The sequence below is a fragment of the Megalobrama amblycephala genome, linkage group LG16 (genome assembly GCF_018812025.1).
Source record: "Megalobrama amblycephala isolate DHTTF-2021 linkage group LG16, ASM1881202v1, whole genome shotgun sequence".
NCBI lineage: Eukaryota > Metazoa > Chordata > Actinopteri > Cypriniformes > Xenocyprididae > Megalobrama > Megalobrama amblycephala.
In genome coordinates, this window is record NC_063059.1 from 39,689,434 (window position 1) to 39,712,846 (window position 23,413).

At 35.8% G+C, this 23,413-nt stretch overlaps 4 protein-coding genes and 1 pseudogene across 7 annotated transcripts in view; 4 read left to right on the plus strand and 1 right to left on the minus strand.

The window, feature by feature from the left end:
• Window positions 1-23,413, plus strand: part of LOC125248609 (gastrula zinc finger protein XlCGF52.1-like) — a 244,508-nt gene that overhangs the window by 127,579 nt on the left and 93,516 nt on the right. The window lies entirely within an intron of this gene.
• On the plus strand, window positions 662-9,026 carry LOC125248657 (gastrula zinc finger protein XlCGF7.1-like). Of its 4 annotated transcripts, none has more exons than XM_048160758.1 (3): window positions 662-803; window positions 7,553-7,801; window positions 8,068-9,026. In XM_048160758.1, exons 2-3 carry the CDS (start codon window positions 7,717-7,719, stop codon window positions 8,727-8,729), a joined length of 747 nt encoding a protein of 248 aa, XP_048016715.1. In that variant the 5' UTR covers window positions 662-803; window positions 7,553-7,716; the 3' UTR covers window positions 8,730-9,026. The 4 variants fall into 4 exon arrangements, with proteins under 4 accessions (XP_048016715.1, XP_048016713.1, XP_048016714.1 ...); XM_048160756.1 differs by lacking the exons at window positions 7,553-7,801; window positions 8,068-9,026 and adding exons at window positions 2,849-3,662; window positions 3,978-5,176; XM_048160757.1 differs by lacking the exons at window positions 7,553-7,801; window positions 8,068-9,026 and adding exons at window positions 2,863-3,662; window positions 3,978-5,176.
• On the plus strand, window positions 7,589-22,916 carry LOC125248715 (gastrula zinc finger protein XlCGF7.1-like). Its single transcript, XM_048160834.1, has 3 exons — window positions 7,589-7,636; window positions 17,979-18,124; window positions 21,973-22,916. The coding sequence occupies exons 2-3, from the start codon at window positions 18,040-18,042 to the stop codon at window positions 22,644-22,646; spliced, it is 759 nt and encodes a 252-aa protein (XP_048016791.1). The 5' UTR covers window positions 7,589-7,636; window positions 17,979-18,039; the 3' UTR covers window positions 22,647-22,916.
• LOC125248693 (gastrula zinc finger protein XlCGF71.1-like) lies at window positions 9,134-12,349 on the minus strand. Its single transcript, XM_048160814.1, has one exon. The coding sequence runs from the start codon at window positions 11,701-11,703 to the stop codon at window positions 10,945-10,947; it is 759 nt and encodes a 252-aa protein (XP_048016771.1). The 5' UTR covers window positions 11,704-12,349; the 3' UTR covers window positions 9,134-10,944.
• Window positions 13,713-23,413, plus strand: part of LOC125248716 — a 551,526-nt pseudogene continuing 541,825 nt past the window's right edge.

The following is a 23,413-nucleotide window of genomic DNA, read 5'->3' on the forward strand; positions in this document are numbered from 1 at the left end:
GAAACATTTGGGATAATGTAAGTGCATAAGTCAAAATATATAACACTGTTGTAGTTTTCTATATATATATATATATATATATATATATATATATATATATATATTTTTTTTTTTTTTTTTTTTTTTTTTTTAAATCCAAAATGTTTACATAGTGTGTCTTTGATACTGTGTTTGGGATGTACAATATTATTGTTAACCAAATGTTCAGGTTTTGTATCATACAAAGAGGTTGGAGTTTTATCTCTATTTTATTATTATTATTGAGTACATAGGAACAATAAAGTTCTAAAGCTTCAGTTCACCAGGTTTGGTGGATGTAATATAATCTATAAAATATTAAACAATAAACAAACTGTTGATCATTTGCATTACTTAGAGATGGTTTTAAAGATTCTAGTAATATTACTGTAGTAAGTTGTACAAATATAAAGGATTTACAGGATTTCATAACAGGGAAAATAACTTGTTCAAAAACTGAACAGTATGTCTCAGAAAATACAATTAAAACAGAAGCCAAAAATTCACCAGAAGAAAGAAATTCATACTGGTTTGGAACTAATTAAGGGTGAGTGAATGATGACAGACCTTTTAGTTTTGGGTGAACTATCCCTTTAAGAATATGCGGCGCCTTTAAGAAATATGACACCGCGCGCACTGAGGATGCGCAGAAGAGAGAAGTGTGAGCGACGAGGCGAGTGCTGAAGCTTTCACTAGTTGAAGCTGAAAGGGACGCTGTTAACGATCGTGAATGAAGTATATATATGGAATATTTTCTCCAGATGCCATATATTTCCAGTCTGCAGGTGAGAGATGTTCTCAGATTACAGTGTTGTTTAACATTAACCAGCCACTACGTGTCAAAGTACTTACCTAACGAAATACGTGCTGCTTTATTATTAGTGTAATAATATGTTGGCAGAGAGTTTTTCACAGTCTTGTCTCTTGACACCGTTAAAATGTGCTTAATGTTCCACTTTACAGAAGATCTCAGACCTCACCATAATAAATGAGGTGAAAACAGGGAACTTTTGGAGACAAAGAGGCTTTTCAGCAGCTCAGTAAAACATGATGGTCCTGTTGTTTCCTTTGCACAGTTTCATAGACAAGACTTTAATGCACAATATGTAAAATTTTAAGATTAAAATATCCAAAAAGACACTAGAACAATGTTATGTATTTTGTTTCCAAGAATGTTTAATTTCAGAGAAATATGCCATTTTAATCAGGACATGGATGCCTATCAATGACATAATACCCGCATACCCTCAGTTTGTATGTAATATGATAAAACAGTGCTGCTTTACCCCACATACGACTGACTGGAAGAAGCAGAAGCGATGATTGTGGCATAATAAAAGTTCCACTGCTCTCGAGCCGTGTCGCGCTCGTCTCTCATTAGCAATTACTCCAGCGGCCTCTTTTCTGCTTGCACAGCACTCGGCCCTGCTCTATTTCATACTACAGTAACATTAATAATCTCTTCCATGAGCATGATTTCTGCCTGAGTCCCATCCTGATTCTTTTCCACCTGCTGTAGATGTGAAGACAACCCCTCCCATTATTCCTTGAAATTAAGGTGTAATCAAGCTATGCCTTTGTTTTGAATTAGTGACCTCTAGCAGCAAAAATTTACATAGTGTGCCTTTAAGCCTAGCACTAGATAAAAATCGGGTGTGCCTCATACGTCCTGAAAAGTGAAGCTGCGGGCTCTTTGATCGCCCCCTGGAGGCTGGATGCAGTACAGGTCATAAACCCCGCCTGCTCAATGCAGACGAATGAGACTTAAGTTAAAACAAAAAAATAAATTATGCTTCAAATAAAATTTTCCGAAAGATGGTGTTGGTCATTTAAGGTAGTTGTTATCACGCTGATTTATATTCAGTTGTTCGTTTTTGTGATAAGTTTGATTTTAGCTAGCAATTTGGTGCTATAGAAACGGGGCGTGTCGTCGTGACTCACAGTTGATTGACAGCTTCTCTGAGGAATGTCGGAGCTTCGAGGGGAGATTGAAGATAAATAAAGTATTAATTTTCAATTCCTGTGTTATTTCACACCGACAAAATGAGCTGTTCAGCAGTAAACTGTACTAACTGACCTACAGGATCTGACGGATATCTGAGCTTTTCTCGGTAACTTTAAATGTAGACTTCATAAGCTAATTAATAAACGTTATTAGTTAAGATAACACGCCTAACGTTAGCCATGACGGAAAAAAGCAGGTGATCGTTATCTGGCAGTTATAATTATTTTTATGGGTATAAAATAATAATTAGCAGGATAAAACTAATGATAGCCTAATTAATTATAGAGCGCTGTCTACAGCAATCGATCTCCTGTAACGTTAGTTTAAACATTTTATTTAAAATGGCAGGACCGTTTCTGACATTTTAGAGTTGTTTCTAGTGGCATTATATTGAGTTTATCTACTGAATTTGCTGTTTCAAAAATATTATTGCTCTAGAAACAGAATAGCCTCTTATTTTATAGGTAGAATTTTAAATGACGTATAATTTATATAGCCTATTTAAAATACATCAATGATGACGCAGCCGTCTGGGCGGAAGTTTGATACCGCGACTCCGCCTCCGGGCTCCACTGACGAGTCTTTCTGCGCATGTCCAGGTTCCAAACTTTTTTTTTTTTGATGTTTTTGCGTAACGTGTCAGCGCCCAGAGGCGTCCGTTTTGGCTTCAGTTCAATACAATGGAAGGAAGCGGCGTCGCGGCGTCCATCTTTTTTTACAGTCTATGATTAAAATACATTATTGAGCTGAAAGCAACTTGCACTGACATAACTTAAAATTTCTCAGTGCCATTGTTTTGTCTCAAGATGCACACCTTTTTCTAAGGCATGTTTATGTAGCCCCTCCAGTTCGCACCTGCCCGCTCCAAGCGGGATGCGAACCCAGGCCCGTCCGCGTGGGAGTCGGATGCTCTAACAAGGAATCTAAAGGCTGCAACCTCTAGTGTCAGACACTAGAGCATCTCTTGAGATCAGGGGAGTGAGGTTTACATGCACAGCTCTTACTAGCCTACATTTGTTACATTTATAAAAGAACATGATTCATTGATTTAATGATTATTTGACAGTGATAAAACAGTAACAATCTGTGTTTGCATGTATGTGGCTGCACTGAACACTGTCACCAGAAACTCCCGAGTTGTCATAAGCAGTTGTGCCAGTTGTCCATTTAAATAGAGTGGTGCAGGGATAATGTCAGAACCTGGAAGTCTAATTTGACGCTGGTTCCTTTGAGATTTTTCTATGGGGTTTTTCAGTTTATAAATAAAATAAAGCCCCTGGTAAACATAACTTGATGATACTTTTACATTTTGTTCTTGCACACACACTCACACCCCAAAATGTCTCATCTAGTTACTTATTATAAATGTACATTTTCAAAAATGAACATAACTGCTTAAAAGTCTGTGTTGTCTCTATTTAACTTCTCTTTGAATTTGACAGATCTGGTGTCTCCTACAACAATTCACCAACAAATACTGGGAATATTCACATCATCCTACAAGAGAAGGACAAACTCCAGGTGTAGCAGCTGAAATCTGTGTGACTGTTAAAGATGGAGTTTATTAAAGAGGAGATTGAAGACATGAGTGATCCAGAACCATCCAGAATAAAACATGAAGAAACCGAGGAACAAATAGGTTGGTGTCCATTGAAAAAAAAAAGCTGTATGTAAATGATCATAACCTTGTAGATAACATTATATGCAGATAACGTGTAAATCATCATAACATATTTGTTTTAATCATTTGCACATCAAAAATACTCAACAATCACACAGACAGATTCTTAAGATGCACCGATTGCAATTTTCTAGGCATATTCTGGTCCCTGGCTGGTCAATTTGGTGCATCTCAAACAGACACCAGATCTCTCGTTTTCTGCCTAGTGTTCTTTTGAATTCTCACATTTAACCTCCTTGATCTGATTCTAAGTATTTAATATGTTTATTTTAGACCAGATGGAAGCGAAGGATCAACGACAAAAACTAAATGATGTAAAGAAACACTGTGACTTCAAAACTCAAGGAACAAAAGACAAAAAGCTGCACACCTGCTCACAGTGTGGAAAGAGTTTCCCATATATATCTGGACTCAGAATTCATCTGCGTGTTCACTCTGGGGAAAAACTGTTTAACTGTGATCAGTGTGGTAAAGATTTTCTATTTTTATCAGATCTTAAACAACACATGATAGCTCATTCAGATGAGAGGCCGTATGTGTGTTCTCTCTGTGGAAAGAGTTTTTCGTGGCTGTACAGTTTTAAACTGCACCAGAAAACACATAATGAAGTGAAAGATCATGTGTGTTGTGAATGTGGGAAGAGCTTTGGTAGAGCTGACTGTCTGAAATTGCACCAAAGAATTCATACTGGAGAAAAACCTTACAAGTGCTCATATTGTGACAAGAGTTTCACTATGTCTGGAAACCTGAAATCACATGAGCGAGTTCATACTGGAGAGAAGCCATACTATTGTGCTCACTGTGGAAATAGTTTCAAAGATGCAACAGGTTTGAGAAACCATCTGCTCCGTCACTCTGGAGAAAAACCATTTAATTGTGATCAGTGTGGTAAAGATTTTATTTCGCCATCAGATCTAAAACGACACCTGAAAGTTCATTCAGATGAGAAGCCTTATGCGTGTTCTCTCTGTGGAAAGAGTTTTTCAACTATGAATGGTTTTAAACAGCACCAGAAAACACATAATGAAGTGAAAGATCATGTGTGTTGTGACTGTGGGAAGAGCTTTACAACAGCTGGCAATCTGAAACAGCACCAAAGAATTCATACTGGAGAAAAACCTTACAAGTGCTCATATTGTGACAAGAGTTATACTCATTCTGCAACCCTGAAATCACACGAGCGACTTCATACTGGAGAGAAGCCGTACCACTGTACTCAGTGTGAGAAGAGTTTTAAATGTTTATCAAGCCTTCACCTTCATATGAAAAAGTGTTGCAAGTGAGCAATGTTAGTTTTTATGTCAAATACATTCAAGTAAATTCTCTGAGATAAAATGTGGAGTTTATACTAAAAGCACAGTATCATCTAATTTTGTGAATTTTGGTGAAAAGCTCGGAAAACTAGAAAGATTTGAGAGTTGAAGCTTCACCAGTCAACTCTTACGGTGTAAATAAAGTCTTTGTTTCTGTCAGGATGGATTGTGTGCTTAGTAGGTCTTGCTTGAATTAGATATATTCAATTAATTTAGTTAATTACTAAGTAAGTGTACTACATTGTGTTCTCATTGTACATTCAATTATGAGAAATAAAACAGAAACAACATCTTTTCTTGATTGATCTATTTGATGAACACAAATGATCAGGTCTTGTATCATACAAAGAGGTTGAAGTTCATTTTTATCCTTCATTATTGACTGCATAGGAACAAAAACGTTCCAAAGCTTCAGTTCGCCAGATTTGGTGGATTTAATAGAATCTATAAAATATTAAACGATAAACAAACTGTTATGAGCGTTCTGAAGAAAAGCCATGGGTTTTTGTAAGAAATTTTTATAGTTTTTGCTATTGCACTGTATACATAAATTGAGAATTAAGAAAATGAAAAAGTAATTTTAATTTACCTTGAAAAACGCTTGCAGAAAATACAGATTTGTGAGAATCATGCTCAAAATTAATGGGTTAGTTCATCCAAAAATGGTTCAACCTTAATATTATGAAGCGACGAGAATACTTTTTGTGCATCAAAAAACAAAATAACTATTCAACAATATCTAGTGATGGGCGATTTCTAAACACTGCTTCATGAAGCTTTGAAGCTTTACGAATCTTTTGTTTCTAATCATCTGATTAGATTGGTTCTGATCGTGTATCAAACTGCCAAAGTCACACGAACCACTGAAATTTCGAAACGTTTCGAAACACTTATGATGTAACAAAGCCTCGTTTACTGAAATCACGTGACATTGGCAGTTTGATACATACTCTGAACCACCGATTCGAAACAAAAGCTTTGTAAAGCTTCGAAGCTTCATGTTTTGAAATCACCTATCACTAGATATTGTTGCATAAAGTCATCATTTTGTTTTTTTGGCACACAAAAAGTATTCTCGTCATATCATAACATTAAGGTTGAACCACTGTAGTCAACTGTTTTAAGTATGTCTTATAGCTTTCTGGGCATCTGAAAGTGTTAATTATCTTGCTGTCAATGCAGGCCTCACTGAGCCATCAGATTTTATCAAAAATATCTTAATTTGTGTTTTGAAGATGAATGAAGGTCTTACGGCTTATGAATGAAACATACATTACACAAGAGTGAGCGCTCCATAATGTTCAGATGACCTTGTTTTGGGTAAGAACAATACAACAGGTCGTGCGTAGACTATCTTGTCTCTTTGAATTTAAATCAAGATTTATTCACATTGGCCTCTATGACTTGCTTGAAAAAAGTGCAGGGGATACGCATGAACAAATGATACTGTGGTGGCTGTTGGTGACTATTTAAATCTAGCAGGTTTACTGTCTTGTGTTTCAAATCCAATGACGCAGTTGGTGACGATTCTTTCTGACCAATCAGTGATCTGCAGTGTTTACATGTCACATTTAGTATCGGTACGGCAAGATTGGAACCTCTACAGAGGTGGTACTATTTAAGAGAGCCATACCGTGCCGTATCGATACTAATGAGGATGGGGGAAAAAGATAATTGAGATAATTAAGTGATAGAGTGATGACTGAGCATTATTGAAGATAGCTGATGATAACAAGCAGAATCAATGAAGGAAAGAGGAACAACAAGAACAGAAACTACAGCTTCCAGCCACAGCCTTAGATGAAATCAACTGAAGATAAAAGAAGACATTAAATGTCTCGAGATTTCATTAAACAGCATTACCAGCTTCACTTATTAGTATCCAGTTTCACTTTATTTCTGTCATTCGTCTACGGAAGTAAATGACAATTAGAAAATTAATAGTCTAACAGTCATTACTGAGCCATAACAGACTATAAGTAACAGAGCCATTTAACTGAGCTGCTGAAAAGCCTGTTTGTCTCCAGATTTCCCTGTTTTCACCTCATTCATTGTGCTGATGTCTGAGATCTTCTGTAAATTGGCACATCAACTTGTCGTTAGTGTCAGACAAACTATCATCACTTTATGTGATCACCTGTCAATGTGTGTTTTAAATGTTTTACCCCTCAGACTATAAAAATACTATTAAAGGCTACAGAAACCATACCTGCAAACTCTTTTTCTGACACTGAAACAGGTCATTCACATGATTAGTGCAGATCTGCATTTTCATTCAGCTTCTCTGCCGTTTTTGTTTATTTAACATTACATAATAATTTATTGTGCTCAAGTGTGAGGTTTATCATTTTTTACTAGGTCAAAACTGGTATTATTTGAACTGTAAAATTGTTTAAATTGTTGTTATTTAACAGAACATTGACATTGTTTCAAAACAACTTTGCTACTGAAGCAACATGTAGAATTAAATTTTTAGACGTTGTTATACTAAAAACGGTTTTGTGGCTCTTTAATGTGTATCTTTGATTGTTCCAGATCTGGTCTTGTGGGCGTCAGTATCACACAGTGATCACAGTTCACACCTGCAGTGAAGCTCCTCCCACAACAATTCACCAATAAATACTGGGAATATTCACATCATCCTACAAGAGAAGGACAAACTCCAGGTGTAGCAGCTGAAATCTGTGTGACTGTTAAAGATGGAGTTTATTAAAGAGGAGATTGAAGACATGAGTGATCCAGAACCATCCAGAATAAAACATGAAGATACTGAGGAACAAATAGGTTGGTGTTCATTCTTGATTCTTCAACAATTCTGTGAATTAATAAGCAGTATATGGATGATAAATGTTCATAACCTTGTATAATTCGTATAGCAATACATATTAACAAGAACAGAACTGACCTTTGAACATCAAAGATCTAATCCCACAAACAGATTCATGATGTCTTGTTTTCTTTTAAATGTTCATATGAATTTTCACATTTATCCTCCTTGAACTTGATTCTTGATCTTGAACTTGATTCTGACTACTTAATGTTTATTTCAGACCAGATCGGAGTGAGACACAAACCAAATCAGGTAAAGAAACACTGTGACTTCAAAACTCAAACAAAAGCCAAAAAGCCGCACACCTGCTCACAGTGTGGAAAGAGTTTCCAAGATAAAAGAAACCTCAACAGACACATACGAATTCACACTGGAGAGAAACCGTATACATGCACTCAGTGTGAAAAGAGTTTCACAAATACAACTGGACTCAAAATTCATCTACTTATTCACTGTGGAGAAAAGCCATTTAACTGTGATCAGTGTGGTAAAGACTTTAATTCAGCATCAAATCTAAAAACACACCAGAAAGTTCATTTGGATAAGAGGCCTTATGTGTGTTCTCTCTGTGGAAAGACTTTTTTATGGCTGAACAGTTTTAAACTGCACCAGAAAACACACAATGAAATGAAAGATCATGTGTGTTGTGACTGTGGGAAGAGCTTTACTACATCTGGTGATCTGAAACGGCACCAAAGAATTCATACTGGAGAAAAACCTTACAAGTGCTCAGCTTGTGACAAGAGTTTCGCTCAGTCTGGAAACCTGAAAAAGCATGAGCGAGTTCATACTGAAGAGAAGCCGTACCACTGTACTGAGTGTGAGAAGAGTTTCAAACATTTATCAAGCCTTCGCTTTCATATGAAAAAGTGTTGCAAGTGAGCAACATTAGTTTTTTTATTTCAAATACATTCATTCAAATTCTCTGAGATAAAATATGGAGTTTATACTAAAAGCACAATATCATCTAATTTTGTGAATTTGGTGAAAAGCTTCAGATTTGAGAGTTGAAGCTTCACCAGTAAACAGGTTCCTAGAGTGTACATAGTTGTAGTTTTTTCTGTCAGGATTGATTGGCTTAGAAGGTCTTATTTGAATGAGATACATTCAATAAATTCACTTTTACTAAGTGTACTATTTTGTGGTCTGATGCATGCAATTATGAGAAATAAAACAGAAACAACATATTGTCTTGATCAATTTATTTAACGAATGAGGTATGCAGTTTTAATTACATTAATGAGTTTTTTTTTTATCATTCTGTCTTAATACTCTGATGATAAATATGTTTGGGATGTACAGCATTATTGTTAACCAAACAATCAGGTCTTGTTTCATATACAGATGAGTTCACTTTTATCTTTTATTATTGTCTGTTTAGAAACAACAAAGTTCCAAAGCTTCAGTTCACCAGATTTGGTGGATGTAGAATCCATAAAATATTGAATAATAAACAAATTGTGAATCATTTGCATTGTAGAGATGGTTTTAAAGATTCCAGTAATATTACTGCAGTAACTCGTACAAAAATATTTACAGGATTTTATAACTGGGAAAGAAAATCGTATTCAAAAAACAAACAATATCTCAGAAAATATAATTAAACAGAAGCCAACACGTCATCAGTGTGAAAAAAAATTTACATGAAAAAGAATCTTAAGAAACAATCTTTCAAAAACAATCTGTCACTTATCATATATTATCCATATAATCCATACAATAAAATCCGTATATTGTCGCAACCGTGTGTTTATTGTCTTCACATTTCATCAGTCTAAACGTTCCTGCTTTTTATTCAGCTGCTGCAGCTAATAGCTGTATGCGTTTGTCCATATAAGGGATTTCCTGGAATGTCATAAGTTATTACTTCTATGAAACCATTTTGGACTTTCTTCTAGAGAGCGCCCTCTGGCTTCCAATATGAATGAAACATACATACATACAGATCACCTAAAATGACAGGTCATGCATAGACTATCTTGTCTTTTTTAATTTAAATAGAGATTCTCAAATTTCTGCCAATGTGGATCAATCATGACATCACTCTGCACTTCATTTTCTCGTCAGATTTTCTGTCCAATCAAATGCTCTCTAGCTAAAGCCCATACATTATAAATAGACATCACTTGTTCACACATTTCGGCTACCAGGGCTCCTGACTTGCGACCAAATGGTCTGATTTTGCGACCTTTCTTTCCTGCCATCACATCTCTAAATTTTGTTAGAGGTCACACTGGTCAAATTTACTATTCAGCGCTGGGACATCCAGTGAGAAAGTGTTTGAATTCGCTGCAGAATTAACAACATCGCTGCAGCATTTAGTCGGAAGCATTCAAATTCAGGACAGATATCTGCTTTAAAACACAGATATCAGATCAAATAGCACTGATGTAGGGAAAACATTGTTTGTAAACTAAAAGTTTAAAGATGAAGGAAAACTAACCCTTCTAGGCAAACAAACACTTAGAAAAAGACATGAAATTACCACTAGATGGTAGCAGAAATGTAGGAAAAGTGGTAATGAAAAACAAAAACTTCTTAAAGTTGTGACTGAATTACACAGAAAGCATGAAAGCTCTCCTTTTAGAATCACTGAAGCTGTTGGTCAGTTTAAAATAAAAATGAATTCCTCTTTGTATGATACAAGACCTGACATTTGGTTGACATTAATACTGTACATCCAAAAACATATTTATCACAGTATTAAGAATGATTAAACAACTCAATGTGATTAAAACTGAATAAGTCATTCTCTGTGTTCATTAATTAGATCAAGACAATACAAGATGTTGTTTCTGTTTTATTTCTCATAACTACATTTGCTATCAGAACACAATATAGTACGCTTAATATACATGTGAATGTATCTAATTCAAATAAAACCTATTTAGCACACAATCCATCCACACTGAAAAACTACAGCTATTTACAGTATAAGAGTTGTTGACTGGTGACGCTTCTGAATCTGAAGTCTTTTAAGTTTTCCAAGCTTTTCACCAAATCCACAAAATTAGATGATGCTGTGCTTTTATGTAAACTCTATATTTTTTTATCAGAGCTTTTACTTCAGTGTATTTGACATGAAAATGAATTTCAATCACTTGCAACATTTTTTCATATGAGTGTGAAGGCCTGATAAACGTGTAAAACTCTTCCCACACTGAGTACAGCAGTACAGCTTCTCAACAGTATGAACTCGCTCATGTCTTTTCAGGTTTCCAGTCTTAGTGAAGCTCTTCTCACAATATGAGCACTTGTAAGGTTTTTCTCCAGTATGAACTCGCTCATGTACTTTCAGGTTTCCAGACATAGTGAAACTCTTGTCACAATGTGAACACTTGTAAGGTTTTTCTCCAGTATGAATTCTTTGGTGTCGTTTCAGATCGTCAGCTCTAGCAAAGCTCTTCCCACAGTCAAAGCATGCATGATCTCTCACTTCATTATGTGTTTTCTGGTGCAGTTTAAAACTTTCCAACCATGAAAAACTCTTTCCACAGAGAGAACACACATAAGGCTTCTCATCTGAATGAACTTTCAAGTGTATTTTTAGATATGATGATGAAATAAAATCTTTACCACACTGATCACAGTTAAATGGCTTTTCTCCACAGTGAATAAGTAGATGAATTTGGAGTCCAGATGTATATGGGAAACTCTTTCCACACTGAGTGCATGTATACGGTTTCTCTCCAGTGTGAATTCTCATGTGTGCATTAAGGTGTCCTTTATGTTGGAAACTCTTTCCACACTGTGAGCAGGTGTGCAGCTTTTTGGCTTTTATTTGAGTTTTGAAGTCACGGTGTTTCTTTACTTGATTTGGTTTGTGTCTCACTTCCATCTGGTCTGAAATAAACATTAAGTAGTCAGACTCAGTTCAAGGAGGATAAATGTGAAAATTCAAGTAAACATTTAACAGAAAACAAGGCATAATGAATCTGTCTGTGGGATTATAAAGTATCAGATCTTTGATGTTCAAAGGTCAGTTCTGTTCTTGTTAAGATGTATTGTTATATGAACATGCAGATGCACTTCTCTGTCATTTATCATCCATATACTGCTTAGTAATTCACAGAATTATTGAAGAATCAAGAATGGACATCAACCTGTTTGTTCCTCAGTTTCTCCATGTTTTATTCGGGACGGTTCTGGATCACTCATTTCTTCAATCTCCTCTTTAATATATTCCATCTTTAACAGTCACACAGATTTCAGCTGCTACACCTGGAGTTTGTCCTTCTCTTGTAGGATGATGTGAATATTACCAGTATTTATTGGTGAATTGTTGTTGGAGGAGCTTCACTGCAGGTGTGAAAAGTGATCAATATGTGATACTGACGCCCACAGGACCACATCTGGAAAAATCAAAGATAAGTTACTCAATTTATACTGGATTATGTTAACATCAAAGTGCACAGGTTATATTATTCAGTTAATTTCTAAATTAATCAGAAAGCTAACACAATGACAGAAATCCACTTAACAAACAATATGCACGGACTGAATAGAGGAAGGCAGTAAGTATAAGTATCAACTTTTAAAAATTAAATTCTACATGTTGCTTCAGTAGAAAAGTTGTTTTGAAACAATGTCAATGTTCTAAACTGTTAAATAACAAGAAAATATGTGATTTAAACAATTTTACAGTTCAAATAATAGAAGTTTTGACCAATTAAAAAATGATAAACCTCACACTTGAGCACACTAAATGATTATGTAATGTTATATGAACAAAAACGACCAAGAAGCTGAATGAAAATGCAAATTCACCCCCTTACAGAAGGTGGTGCTTATGAAAAAGCAGAAATACAGCAGTTACTCCTGAACACAAGCAGCACTGCACTTATACTTATACTTATACTTTATTAAGTATCATACTGAGAAAAGATTAAAAAAGAAGATGCTATTGAAACTTTTCTGAAGACAGACATTTCACTTCAGATATACATTCAAATAAAAACTCCTCAGATCAGCACTAATCATGTGAACGACCTGTTTCAGTGTCAGAAAATAGAGTTTGCAGGTATGCCTTTAAAGGTATTTTTATAGTCTGAGGAGTAAAACATTAAAAACACATGATATGATAGGTGATTATCACATTAAGTGATGATCCTGTTGTTTGTCTGACACTAATGTTGATGTGCCAATTTACAGAAGATGCACAAACATCAAGAGAACACTATTGCACCACTGATAACAGTGGCAACATCAACAAGCACTCAGCATGACTTCAAAAACAACACATCCCAGCGTCAAAACAGCTCTTATTTAGCATAAACAAATTTATTGCTAATCAACTAGAGATGTTTCTTTTAAGTTATTATACATCTGTGCCATGAGATGTTTCATAAATTGGTAAGGGACGATACTGACCCTGGCAAAAAGTACATATTTGCATTTAACATAAGGTTTGTTTTATTCTTGTCCGAAGTCTAAGTGAAATATCAGAGCCATCATGTTTAACTGAGCTGCTGAAAAGCCTCTTTGTCTCCAAAAATTCCCTGTTTTCACCTCATTCATTATGGTGATGTCTGAGATCTTCTATAAAGTGGCATATTTTATTGGTGTCAACAGGCTGAAACAGAGTCTGTGAAAAACTCCAAGATAGTATTACACTCTAATAATAAACCAGGACACATTTTGTTACATTACTACATTAAAACTCTGGAGCATGGGCGTAGAATACACTGGGGTGTACTTTTTCAGTCCAGTGTGTTCTGTAAATTTTGAATGCTTATACCTTCTAAATGTGAATTTTGCCATTGTTTTATAGCACACTGATTACAATAAGGCTAACATATTCATACTAAAAAAAAAATCTATTTTGATTTCATGTGAATTTAAATATGCGGCCCCTTTAAGAAGAATGACACCGCGCGCACCAAGCATGCGCGGAAATGAGAAACGGACAGACGAGAGGAGCGCTTAATCTTTCACCAGTTAAAGTGGAAAGCGGCGCTGATAACGATCGCAAAAGGAGGACAAATGTGGAATATTTTCGGGATGCCGAATATTTTCCAGTCTGCATGTAAGAGATTTCCCAAATTGCAGAGTTTACCATTAACCAGCACCAGATTTTACGTGTTAAGTAGGCTACTAATGTAAATGCTTTGTTTGTCCTGGTTTATTATTAATAATATTTGGCTAATTTAGTTTTTCACAGACTCTCTCAGCTGTTGACATCAATAAAATGTGTTTATATGCCACTTTACAGAAGATTTCAGACATAACCATAATGAATGAGGTGAAAACAGGGAACTTTTGGGGACAAAGAGGCTTTTCAGCAGCTCAGTTAAACATGATGGTCCTGTTAACAGATGTTGGGGCCGTTTCAGAAAGGAGGTTAAGTGAGAACTGTGAGTATGTTAACCCTGAAATGAGGGAAACTCTGGGTTTTCCGTTTCAGAATGGGAGGTATGTCAAACCCAGGTTAAGTCAAGCCTGAGGTAACTTATACTCAGAGTCAGTTACCATAGTAACTTACTATGTGAACCTAACCTGATTGGGAGCAGATTTTCTTCAGTAAACCCAGAGTTTCCTTCGGTCTCCTCCCTCTTTTTAAAGTGCAAGTGATGTTTAAATAGATCACTCATTCATTCACGCTGCAAAAATGCTTTTCTTACTGGGTATTTTTTGTCTTATTTCAAGTACAAACATCTTAAATCAAGATGGATTTTCTATATAAGATAATGATATAAGATATTTAGTCTGTTTCCTGGAGGGATCTAAATGAAGTGCATTTTATTTAAGTAAAATGATCAATATCTGCCAGTGTGGTAATAAAAATAATCTTATGGAAAACAAGATTATTCGGAGTGTCTATTACTAAGTGCAAATTTACAGTAGCTCCGCCCACCAATGTCAGACCAGGTTAAAATTAGTGTACGTTCTTGTGGCTGCAGTGGTGTAGGCAGTTACACTCTTATTATTGCATCCTGTTAAAATTTTTTTTTTTTTTTTGCATGTGGGATACCATGAAAATGAGTATTAGTTCAATAACTTACCATTCTACCAGTTTTCACCTTTGATATTATAACAGTGATAAGAATTAAACTTGCATTGACTCAGAAGTATGCGGACGTCCTTTTGTCACGTGCTGTTGCCATGGTGAATCGTAATATCGGAACTCCATTGATGATGGCTTTTCATAGTCATGGTGCACGCGCTTAACTCCGAGTCAACCTACTCAGAGTCAATTGAACTATCTCAATTCAGCTGTTCGGAAACCGAAAACTCAGAGTTTCCCATTTCAGGGTAAGTCAACTCAGAGTTCAAGTTTTAACTCAGAGTTGGTTGAACCTCCTTCATTGAAACGGGCCCGTTGTGTTAAATGCAACTAATATTGTCCACAAGAATATCTAAAAATCTGTACATTTTCAGAGACAGAAGAAGAGATAATCTGCCGATTAGCCTACCGTGTAAAGAATTTTACAAACTCAATGGGATAAAGTTTTAAAGGTGCCCAAGAATGCTTTTTTCACAAGATGTAATATAAGTCTAAGGTGTCCCCTGAATGTGTCTGTGAAGTTTCAGCTCAAAATACCCATAGATTTTTTTTAATTAATTTTTTTAACTGCCTATTTTGGGGCATCATTAACTATGCACTGATTTTTTCAGCGCGCCGCCCCTTTAATTCGCGTGCTCCCTGCCACACAACCTCTCGATTATATTACAGCACATTTGCAAAGTTCACACAGCTAATATAACCCTCAAATGGATCTTTACAAGATGTTCGTCATGCATGCTGTATGCATGCTTCATATTTGATTCTCTCTGAGTTTGAGGCATATGCTCCGTGCTAACGGCTAATGCTACTGTTGGAAGTTTTAAAGAATGAAGTTGTGTTTATGAATTATGCCCAAGAATGAAAACGATGGTAACTTTAACCACATTTAACAGTACATTAGCAACATGCTAACGAAACATTTAGATAGACAATTTACAAATATCACTAAAAATATCATGCTATCATGGATCATGTCAGTTATTATTGCTCCATCTGCCATTTTCGCTGTTGTTCTTGCTTACCTAGTCTGTTGATTCACCTGTGCAGATCCAGACGTTACTGGCTGCCCTTGTCTAATGCCTTTCATAATGTTGGGAACATGGGCTGGCATATGCAAATATTGGGGGCGTACACCCCGACTGTTACGTAACAGTCAGTGTTATGTTGAGATTCGCGTGTTTTCCGGAAGTCTTTTAAACAAATGAGATTTACATAAGAAAGAGAAAGCAATGGAGTTTGAAACTCAATGTATGTCTTTTCCATGTACTGAACTCTTATTATTCAACTATGCCAAGGTAAATTAAAATTTTGAATCTAGGGCACCTTTAATCTGACCCAAGCTGATCTGAGAAAGCAGCGACTGTTACATACATTATTTCACCGTAGGTGTCAGTGCTTATCTAAACTAGTGACCAAAATACTGAAGTGTGAGAACTTAAACTATGGAAGTAAGTTGATGACAAATGTTTTTCAAATAAGAAAAATTGTTGAATTTCACTAATTGAAAATAATATGCGTTGCATTAACCGTGCTTGCATTTCAATGTACTGTATTTTCATTTCAACGTGGCTACAGTGCCCAAAGGCTGATATTCAACATGGTCGTATATTTAAGATGTGAATATTTCAATTCAAAACATTTCACACACTTTTTCATTATTAAAAATTCAATGCTCCATATTTACCTTTCAGATTTAACTTCCAAAATATTCAGTCAACCTATAACATTAGAAAGGCAATTTTCAGTCTATTTTATTTCGCTTTATACATTCGCTTCCACGAATTCAGTTGTTCAGATTCGACATAAAATGCAAAATTACAAATACGGGAACTGCCGGTATATTAGTGGATTGCCGATGCATAATCTCCATCTGCTGTTAGTCGGCTCACCAGCAGGTGCCGCAAGCCGCTGTTAATGAAGACCAGAGCAACTGATAGAGAGAGTTGATTATTATGTTTCCTTCTACCTATTTTTATGCACATTTTGGGATATTGCATAGAAAAACACTGGATGGAAACCATAAGATGCGCATAAATTCTAAAAAAATGTGTACATAAAAAACGTACACACTCAAATGAGTAAGATAAATTATTTATGTGATATGAAAACACAATAGAACCAAATTAACAGAATAAATTCTAATATATACAAATTTATAAAAAAAAATTATAATATACATTGGCTTCTACTGCAGCAACTTCAATTTTACTTAGTGATATTTAGTGCCAGTTTATCAGGAAGTTACAATTTTATTCTCTTTGACTCACTGTATGTAAACAGTGCTTTATTCGCAAATGTTTTATGCGATATTCCAAATTTGCGCACAACTTAAATTCGTAACTTTGGATGGAAACATAACTATTCTTTCACAAAAATGGATTTACAAGTAGTTGTGCTAGTAGTCCATTTAAGTAGACCCCTTTTCAGTTAGTAAACATTGTGACGTTTTTTTGTGGGTGGAGCTTATGTGGAGGAAGAAAGTTTCTTCTGACCACTTTACTAACACTAGCTAGCAAGTTTTGTTAGCTTGTTTTTTTTTAACAATGACCTGGCGAAAATCCAATTTCATATGAATATGTAAGGTCACTCACTGTCCTGGACCGTCATTGTTATTTTAAAAAAGTTAACTTTAACAGACTGAACCAGATTGGCCGACCTGTACACACTCACTCAGTAGATCTGATTACCAGTAGATCTGATGACACACACAGTTTTCTTTATGTTTTGTCTCTGGTCATTAGCTAGAAGTTACCTTACTGCTAGTTGTACGACTAACAAAAGTTAGCTAACTTATGCGCTAAAAAAAGACACATAACCAAACCATAATCCATACCAACAAAAGACAATAGTTTAACCTTACCTGATGTGAAGTGTGCGCTGCAAACACAAGCATTTTTGATGATCGTTTCTGTCCAGTCCACTTGTTTTGTTATTTTTACCACAGGCTTTATTTTACACATAAATTGAAAAACCCCATAGGAAAATCTCTAAGGAACCAGCAACGAATTAGACTTCAGGGTTCTGACGTCATCCCTGCACCACTCGTAAATAAAGTAATTCAGTATAAATTCTGTAACTTCTCTTTGAATTTGACAGATCTGGTGTCTCCCTCAACAATTCACCAATAAATACTGGGAATATTCACATCATCCTACAAGAGAAGGACAAACTCCAGGTGTAGCAGCTGAAATGGAGTTTATTAAAAAGGAGATTGAAGACATGAGTGATCCAGAACCATCCAGAATAAAACATGAAGATACTGAGGAACAAATAGGTTAGTGTCCATTCTTGATTCTTCTAAAATTCTAACCTTTCATTGAAGGACAACAATTGAAAGTGGGGGGAAAAAGCTCATTATGAAATAAATGTTTTTCTCCAATACATGTTGGCCAAAATTATTGGCACCCAATTATTGCAACGTCCTTTTTCCAAGATAACAGCTCTGAGTCTTTTTCTATAATGCCTGATGAGTTTAGAACACCTGACAAGAGATCAGAGACCATTCCTTCATTCAGAATCTCTCTAGATCCTTCAGATTCCCAGCTCCATGTTGATGCTTCTTCTCTTCAGTTCACTCCACTCATTTCCTATAGGGTTCAGGTCAGGGGACTGGGATGGCCATGGCAGAAGCTTCATTTTGTGCTCAGTGACACATTTTTGTGTTGGTTTTGATGTTTGTTTTGGATCATTGTCCTGATGGAAGATCCAACCACTGCCCATTATTGGATTTCTAGCAGAATCAGTCAGGTTTAAATTTTTTATCTGTTGGCATTTGATAGAATACATGATATCATGTATCTGAACAAGATGTCCAGGACCTCCAGCAGAAAAATAGGCTCACAGCATTAAAGATCCAGCAGTATATTTAACCGTGGACATGAGGTACTTTTTATCCATTTTTTTATAAAAAGCTCTTGTTTTAGTTTCATCTGACCATAGAAGCCGGTCCTGTTTGAAGTTCCATGGCTGGACAATTTCACGCTTCTAGTCACCCTGGTGTGCTAAAAATGTAAATATGAATGGGAATATACTTCAGAAATATTTTACTCGTAATAATTTCTAGGGGTGCCAATAATTGTGGCCAACATGTATTGGAGAAAAACATTTATTTAATAATGAGCCTTTTCCCAGACTTTCAATTGTTGTCCTTCAATGAAAGGTTAGAATTTTGTGAATTTTTTGAATAAAAGATCAAAAGAATAAACAATGCAGATTTATTTTCACAACCACCTTTTCTCATATTTACTAAGGGTGCCAATATTTGTGGAGGGCACTGTAGCCATTTTAATCATCTTAATAAGCGTATGAACTGAATAATTTGAACATCAAATATACTTGATGCTCACACAGACAGATACCTGGGGCCGTATTAACAAATCATTTTATCCTAGTTTTCCTAAATAGCATTAAAAGTTTTTATGTAAGAGTTTTCTCTTTAAAGCTTTTCACAAAGCTGCTGAGACCAACTTTTACTAAGGAATAGAGAGAAGTCTTCAGTTAAGAGAAAGGCCAGGTTTGACATCATTGCTATGGATGACATCAACACACTAACTATGCCCACAGTGATTATCAAATAGGTAAATCTCTGTCAGTGATTTAATAATAGAAAGATTGCAGACAAGGTATCATCCTGCCATATTCAAATAAAGATTTTAAAATGTAGGCTAAATGTCACTACTTAAACAAGTATGTTTTCAGCTAATTGTCAGCATCTCAAGATATTGCAGAATTCAAGTGACAAATGATGTTTTATAAACAAAGTTCAGGAGGAGCACGTTCAAATGGTCTATCTAATCAGCTCAAGAGGAGGTATATATATATATATATATATATATATATATATTAGGGGTGTGACGAGATCTCGCGAGACTAAAGTGTGACGAGATTTCTCGTCGAGGTGAAAAGTAGTCTCGTGATGTTGCCATGACAGAGTGTTAGGATGATTAGGAAAGAATATGCCACCGCTAAGTTTACATTACGCCTCCACTGTCCTTTTGCTTTGTGTTTAAATAAAAAAAAACATTTAATTAAGTTGGATAACGGTCACCGCCGCTCCATATTTAAAGAGTACGCGCGATCGCTGAAAGTGAAAGTAAACGCCCGCGCGCATTCAAACACGATTTCAATACCCCGCATTTTGAAAGCGGCTCCCTGATGAATGCAAATATCTCTCAATATGAAAGCTATTTTAGGCTGGGCAGTGTAGTTGTAACCATCTCTTAGCTCTGTATCAAAGAAAAAGTTGGTCTTATTTGCACTTTGAATATTGAGAGGGTGCGATTATGGTTTCAACTTGCAAAGTGTTACCATAAAAATGAATAACAGTTTTCTCTTAATCTTATTAAGCACAAACAATAAGGTTTCATTTGTTAACATTAGTTAATGCACTGTGAACTATCATGAACTAACAATGAATGACTATTTTTATTAACTAACATAAACAAATATTAATAAATACTGTGTTATAGATATTGCTCATTGTTAGCTGATGTTGGTTAATACATTAATGTTAATAAATGAGACCTTATTGTAAAGTGTTACCATTTTTATTTATACTGTTTTATTTCTATGATCAGTTTGTGGAAAGGAGTTCAGTTGGGAGGTCAAAAGTTGTAGAATCTCATAAATTATGTACAACAAGGTTTGAAGAGACTGAAATCATACAGAAGAGAAGTCAGTCAGTTGAGTTAGTGGCAAAACCTTTTACAATACTTGAGTATTGTTGTCTTTTACTGCATATGATAATTCATACTCAGAAAGTAGAACTGAATGACATTCATTATAAGATGATTAGTTAAAACATTTCAGATACACCTGCAGAATATTTTTTCTAGTTTTGTATTTCGCCATTGAGAATTTCTTAAAAATAGTGTGTAAAAATCTTGTCTCGTCTCATCTCGTGAACTCAATCTTGAGTCTCGTCTCGTCTCGTATATATATATATATATATATATATATATACTGATCAGGCATAACATTATGACCACTGCACGTGGGGAAAGAAGGCTGGCCTGTGTGGTCCGATCCCCAACAGACAAGCTGCTGTAGCTCAAATTGCTCAAGAAGTTAATGCTGGTTCTGATAGAAAGGTGTCAGAATACACAGTGCATCACAGTTTGTTGCGTATGGGGCTGCATAGCTGCAGACCAGTCAGGGTGCCCATGCTGACCCCTGTCCACTGCCAGAAGCGCCAACAGTGGGCATGTGAAGAAGGTGGCCTGATCTGATGAATTACATTTTCTTTTACATCACGTGGATGGCTGGGTGCATGTGCGTCACTTACCTGGGGAACACATGGCACCAGGATACACTTGAAAGGGTGTACATTGCAGACCATGTACACCCTTTCATGGAAACGGTATTCCCTGGTGGCTCTTTCAGCAGGATAATGTGTCCTGCCACAAAGCAAAAATGATTCACGAATGGTTTGAGGAGCACAACATCAAGTTTGAGGTGTTGCCTTGGCCTCCAAATTACCCAGATCTCAATCCAATCGGTCAGGGCTGTTTTGGCAGCAAAACAGAGGCCAGCACAATACTAGGAAGGTGGTCATAATGTTATACCTGACCGGTGTGTATACATACACAGCCAACTCACCTAGTTACCTTCGACAGTTTTCTGCTCCCCTCCACCAACCTGACTCCTCACTCTTTGCTGGTTCCTATTCCCAGCCAGGGATACGGGGAGTACTCTGGGTTTGGGCTAAATTCCGAGCTCTGAGCCTCTCCTCGGACAGCGTGCTAAATACATTTCTTTTAATCGGTCACTCTACTCAATCATTTGTAAGTGGGAACTTGTGAAAACAACTGCCACAGGTAATAGGACATTATTTTCTTACTTAGTTATTTATTAAAGATTTGTGTGTGGTCTCGCTGTCCGGCTAAATCATCTAGTGTGTGCTTTCGGAGGATTATAATGCTAAAAATTGGTTGAAACTGTCATTATGTCAGTTTTTAAATCGGTTGAGATTTGAAAATTGTCTAGTGTGTCCCAGGCCTTAGGAGCTACTTTTAGGCTTAAGATGTTTTGTGATTACAGCCCCTGATGTCTTGTTTTCTGCTAAGTGTTCTTTTGACTTTTTACATTTAACCTCCTTACATTGACTTAATATGTTTATTTTAGATCAGATGGAAGTGAAGGAGCAAAGACACAAACTAAATGATGTAAAGAAACACTGTGACTTCAAAACTCAAGGAACAAAAGCCAAAAAGCTGCACACCTGCTCACAGTGTGGAAAGAGTTTCCAAAATAAAGGAATCCTTAACAGACACATAAGAATTCACACTGGAGAAAAACCGTATACATGCACTCAGTGTGGAAAGAGTTTTTCTCAAGCATCAGGTCTCAGACATCATCTGCTCCGTCACTCTGGAGAAAAAACGTTTAACTGTGATCAGTGTGGTAAAGATTTTATTTTGTCATCAGATCTAAAACAACACCTGAAAGTTCATTCAGATGAGCGGCCTTATGTGTGTTCTCTCTGTGGAAAGAGTTTTTCAAGAATGAACAGTTTTAAACTGCACCAGAAAACACATAATGAAGTGAAAGATCATGTGTGCTTTAAATGTGGGAAGAGCTTTATTACAGCTGGCGATCTGAAACGGCACCAAAGAATTCATTCTGGAGAAAAACCTTACAAGTGCTCATATTGTGAGAAGAGTTTCACTCAGTCAGGATCTCTGAAATCACACGAGCGAGCTCATACTGGAGTAAAGCCGTATCACTGTACTCAGTGTGAGAAGAGTTTCAAACATTCATCAAGCCTTCACACTCATATGAAAAAATGTTGCAAGTGAGCAACATTAGTTTTTTATTTCAAATACATTCAAGTAAATTCTCTGAGATAAAATATGGAGTTTATACTAAAAGTACAGTATCATCCAATTTTGTGAATTTGGTAATTAAAGTCATTGTAACTTTTCTGTCAGCATGGAGTGTGTGCTAAATAAGCAGGTCTTACTTGAATTAGATGTAGTCAATTCATTTATTTATTTACTAAGTGTATTTATATTGTGTTCTTATGCAGTACATGCAATTATGAGAAATAAAACAGAAACAACATCTTGTCTTGATTTAACTATTATTGAACACAGAGAATGAGTTATGTAGTTTTAATTAACTACATTAATGCATTTAATCTTAATACTGTAATATGTTTGGGATGTACAGTAATATTGTCAATCAAATGATCAGGTCTCATTTCATAAAAAGAGGTTGGAGTTCATTTTTATCTTTTATTGTCTGCTTAGAAACAAAGTTCTATCCAGACTTAGTGGATATAATAGAATCGATAAAATATTGAAAAATAAACAAACTGATTGTCGATCATTTGCATTATATAGATGATTTTAAAGATTCCAGTAATATTACTGCAGTAAGTTGTACAAATATAAAAGATTTATATGACAAACCTTGGGATTTCATAATTGGGGAAAAAAACCTGGGTTTGGGCTAAATTCCGAGCTTGGAGCCTTCGATTCCCTTGGAATCAAAGTGGAAGAGTGTAAGGGGGGACATATTTTCAACTTGACTGCAATGTTTTATCCTGCATCATTCAATACAT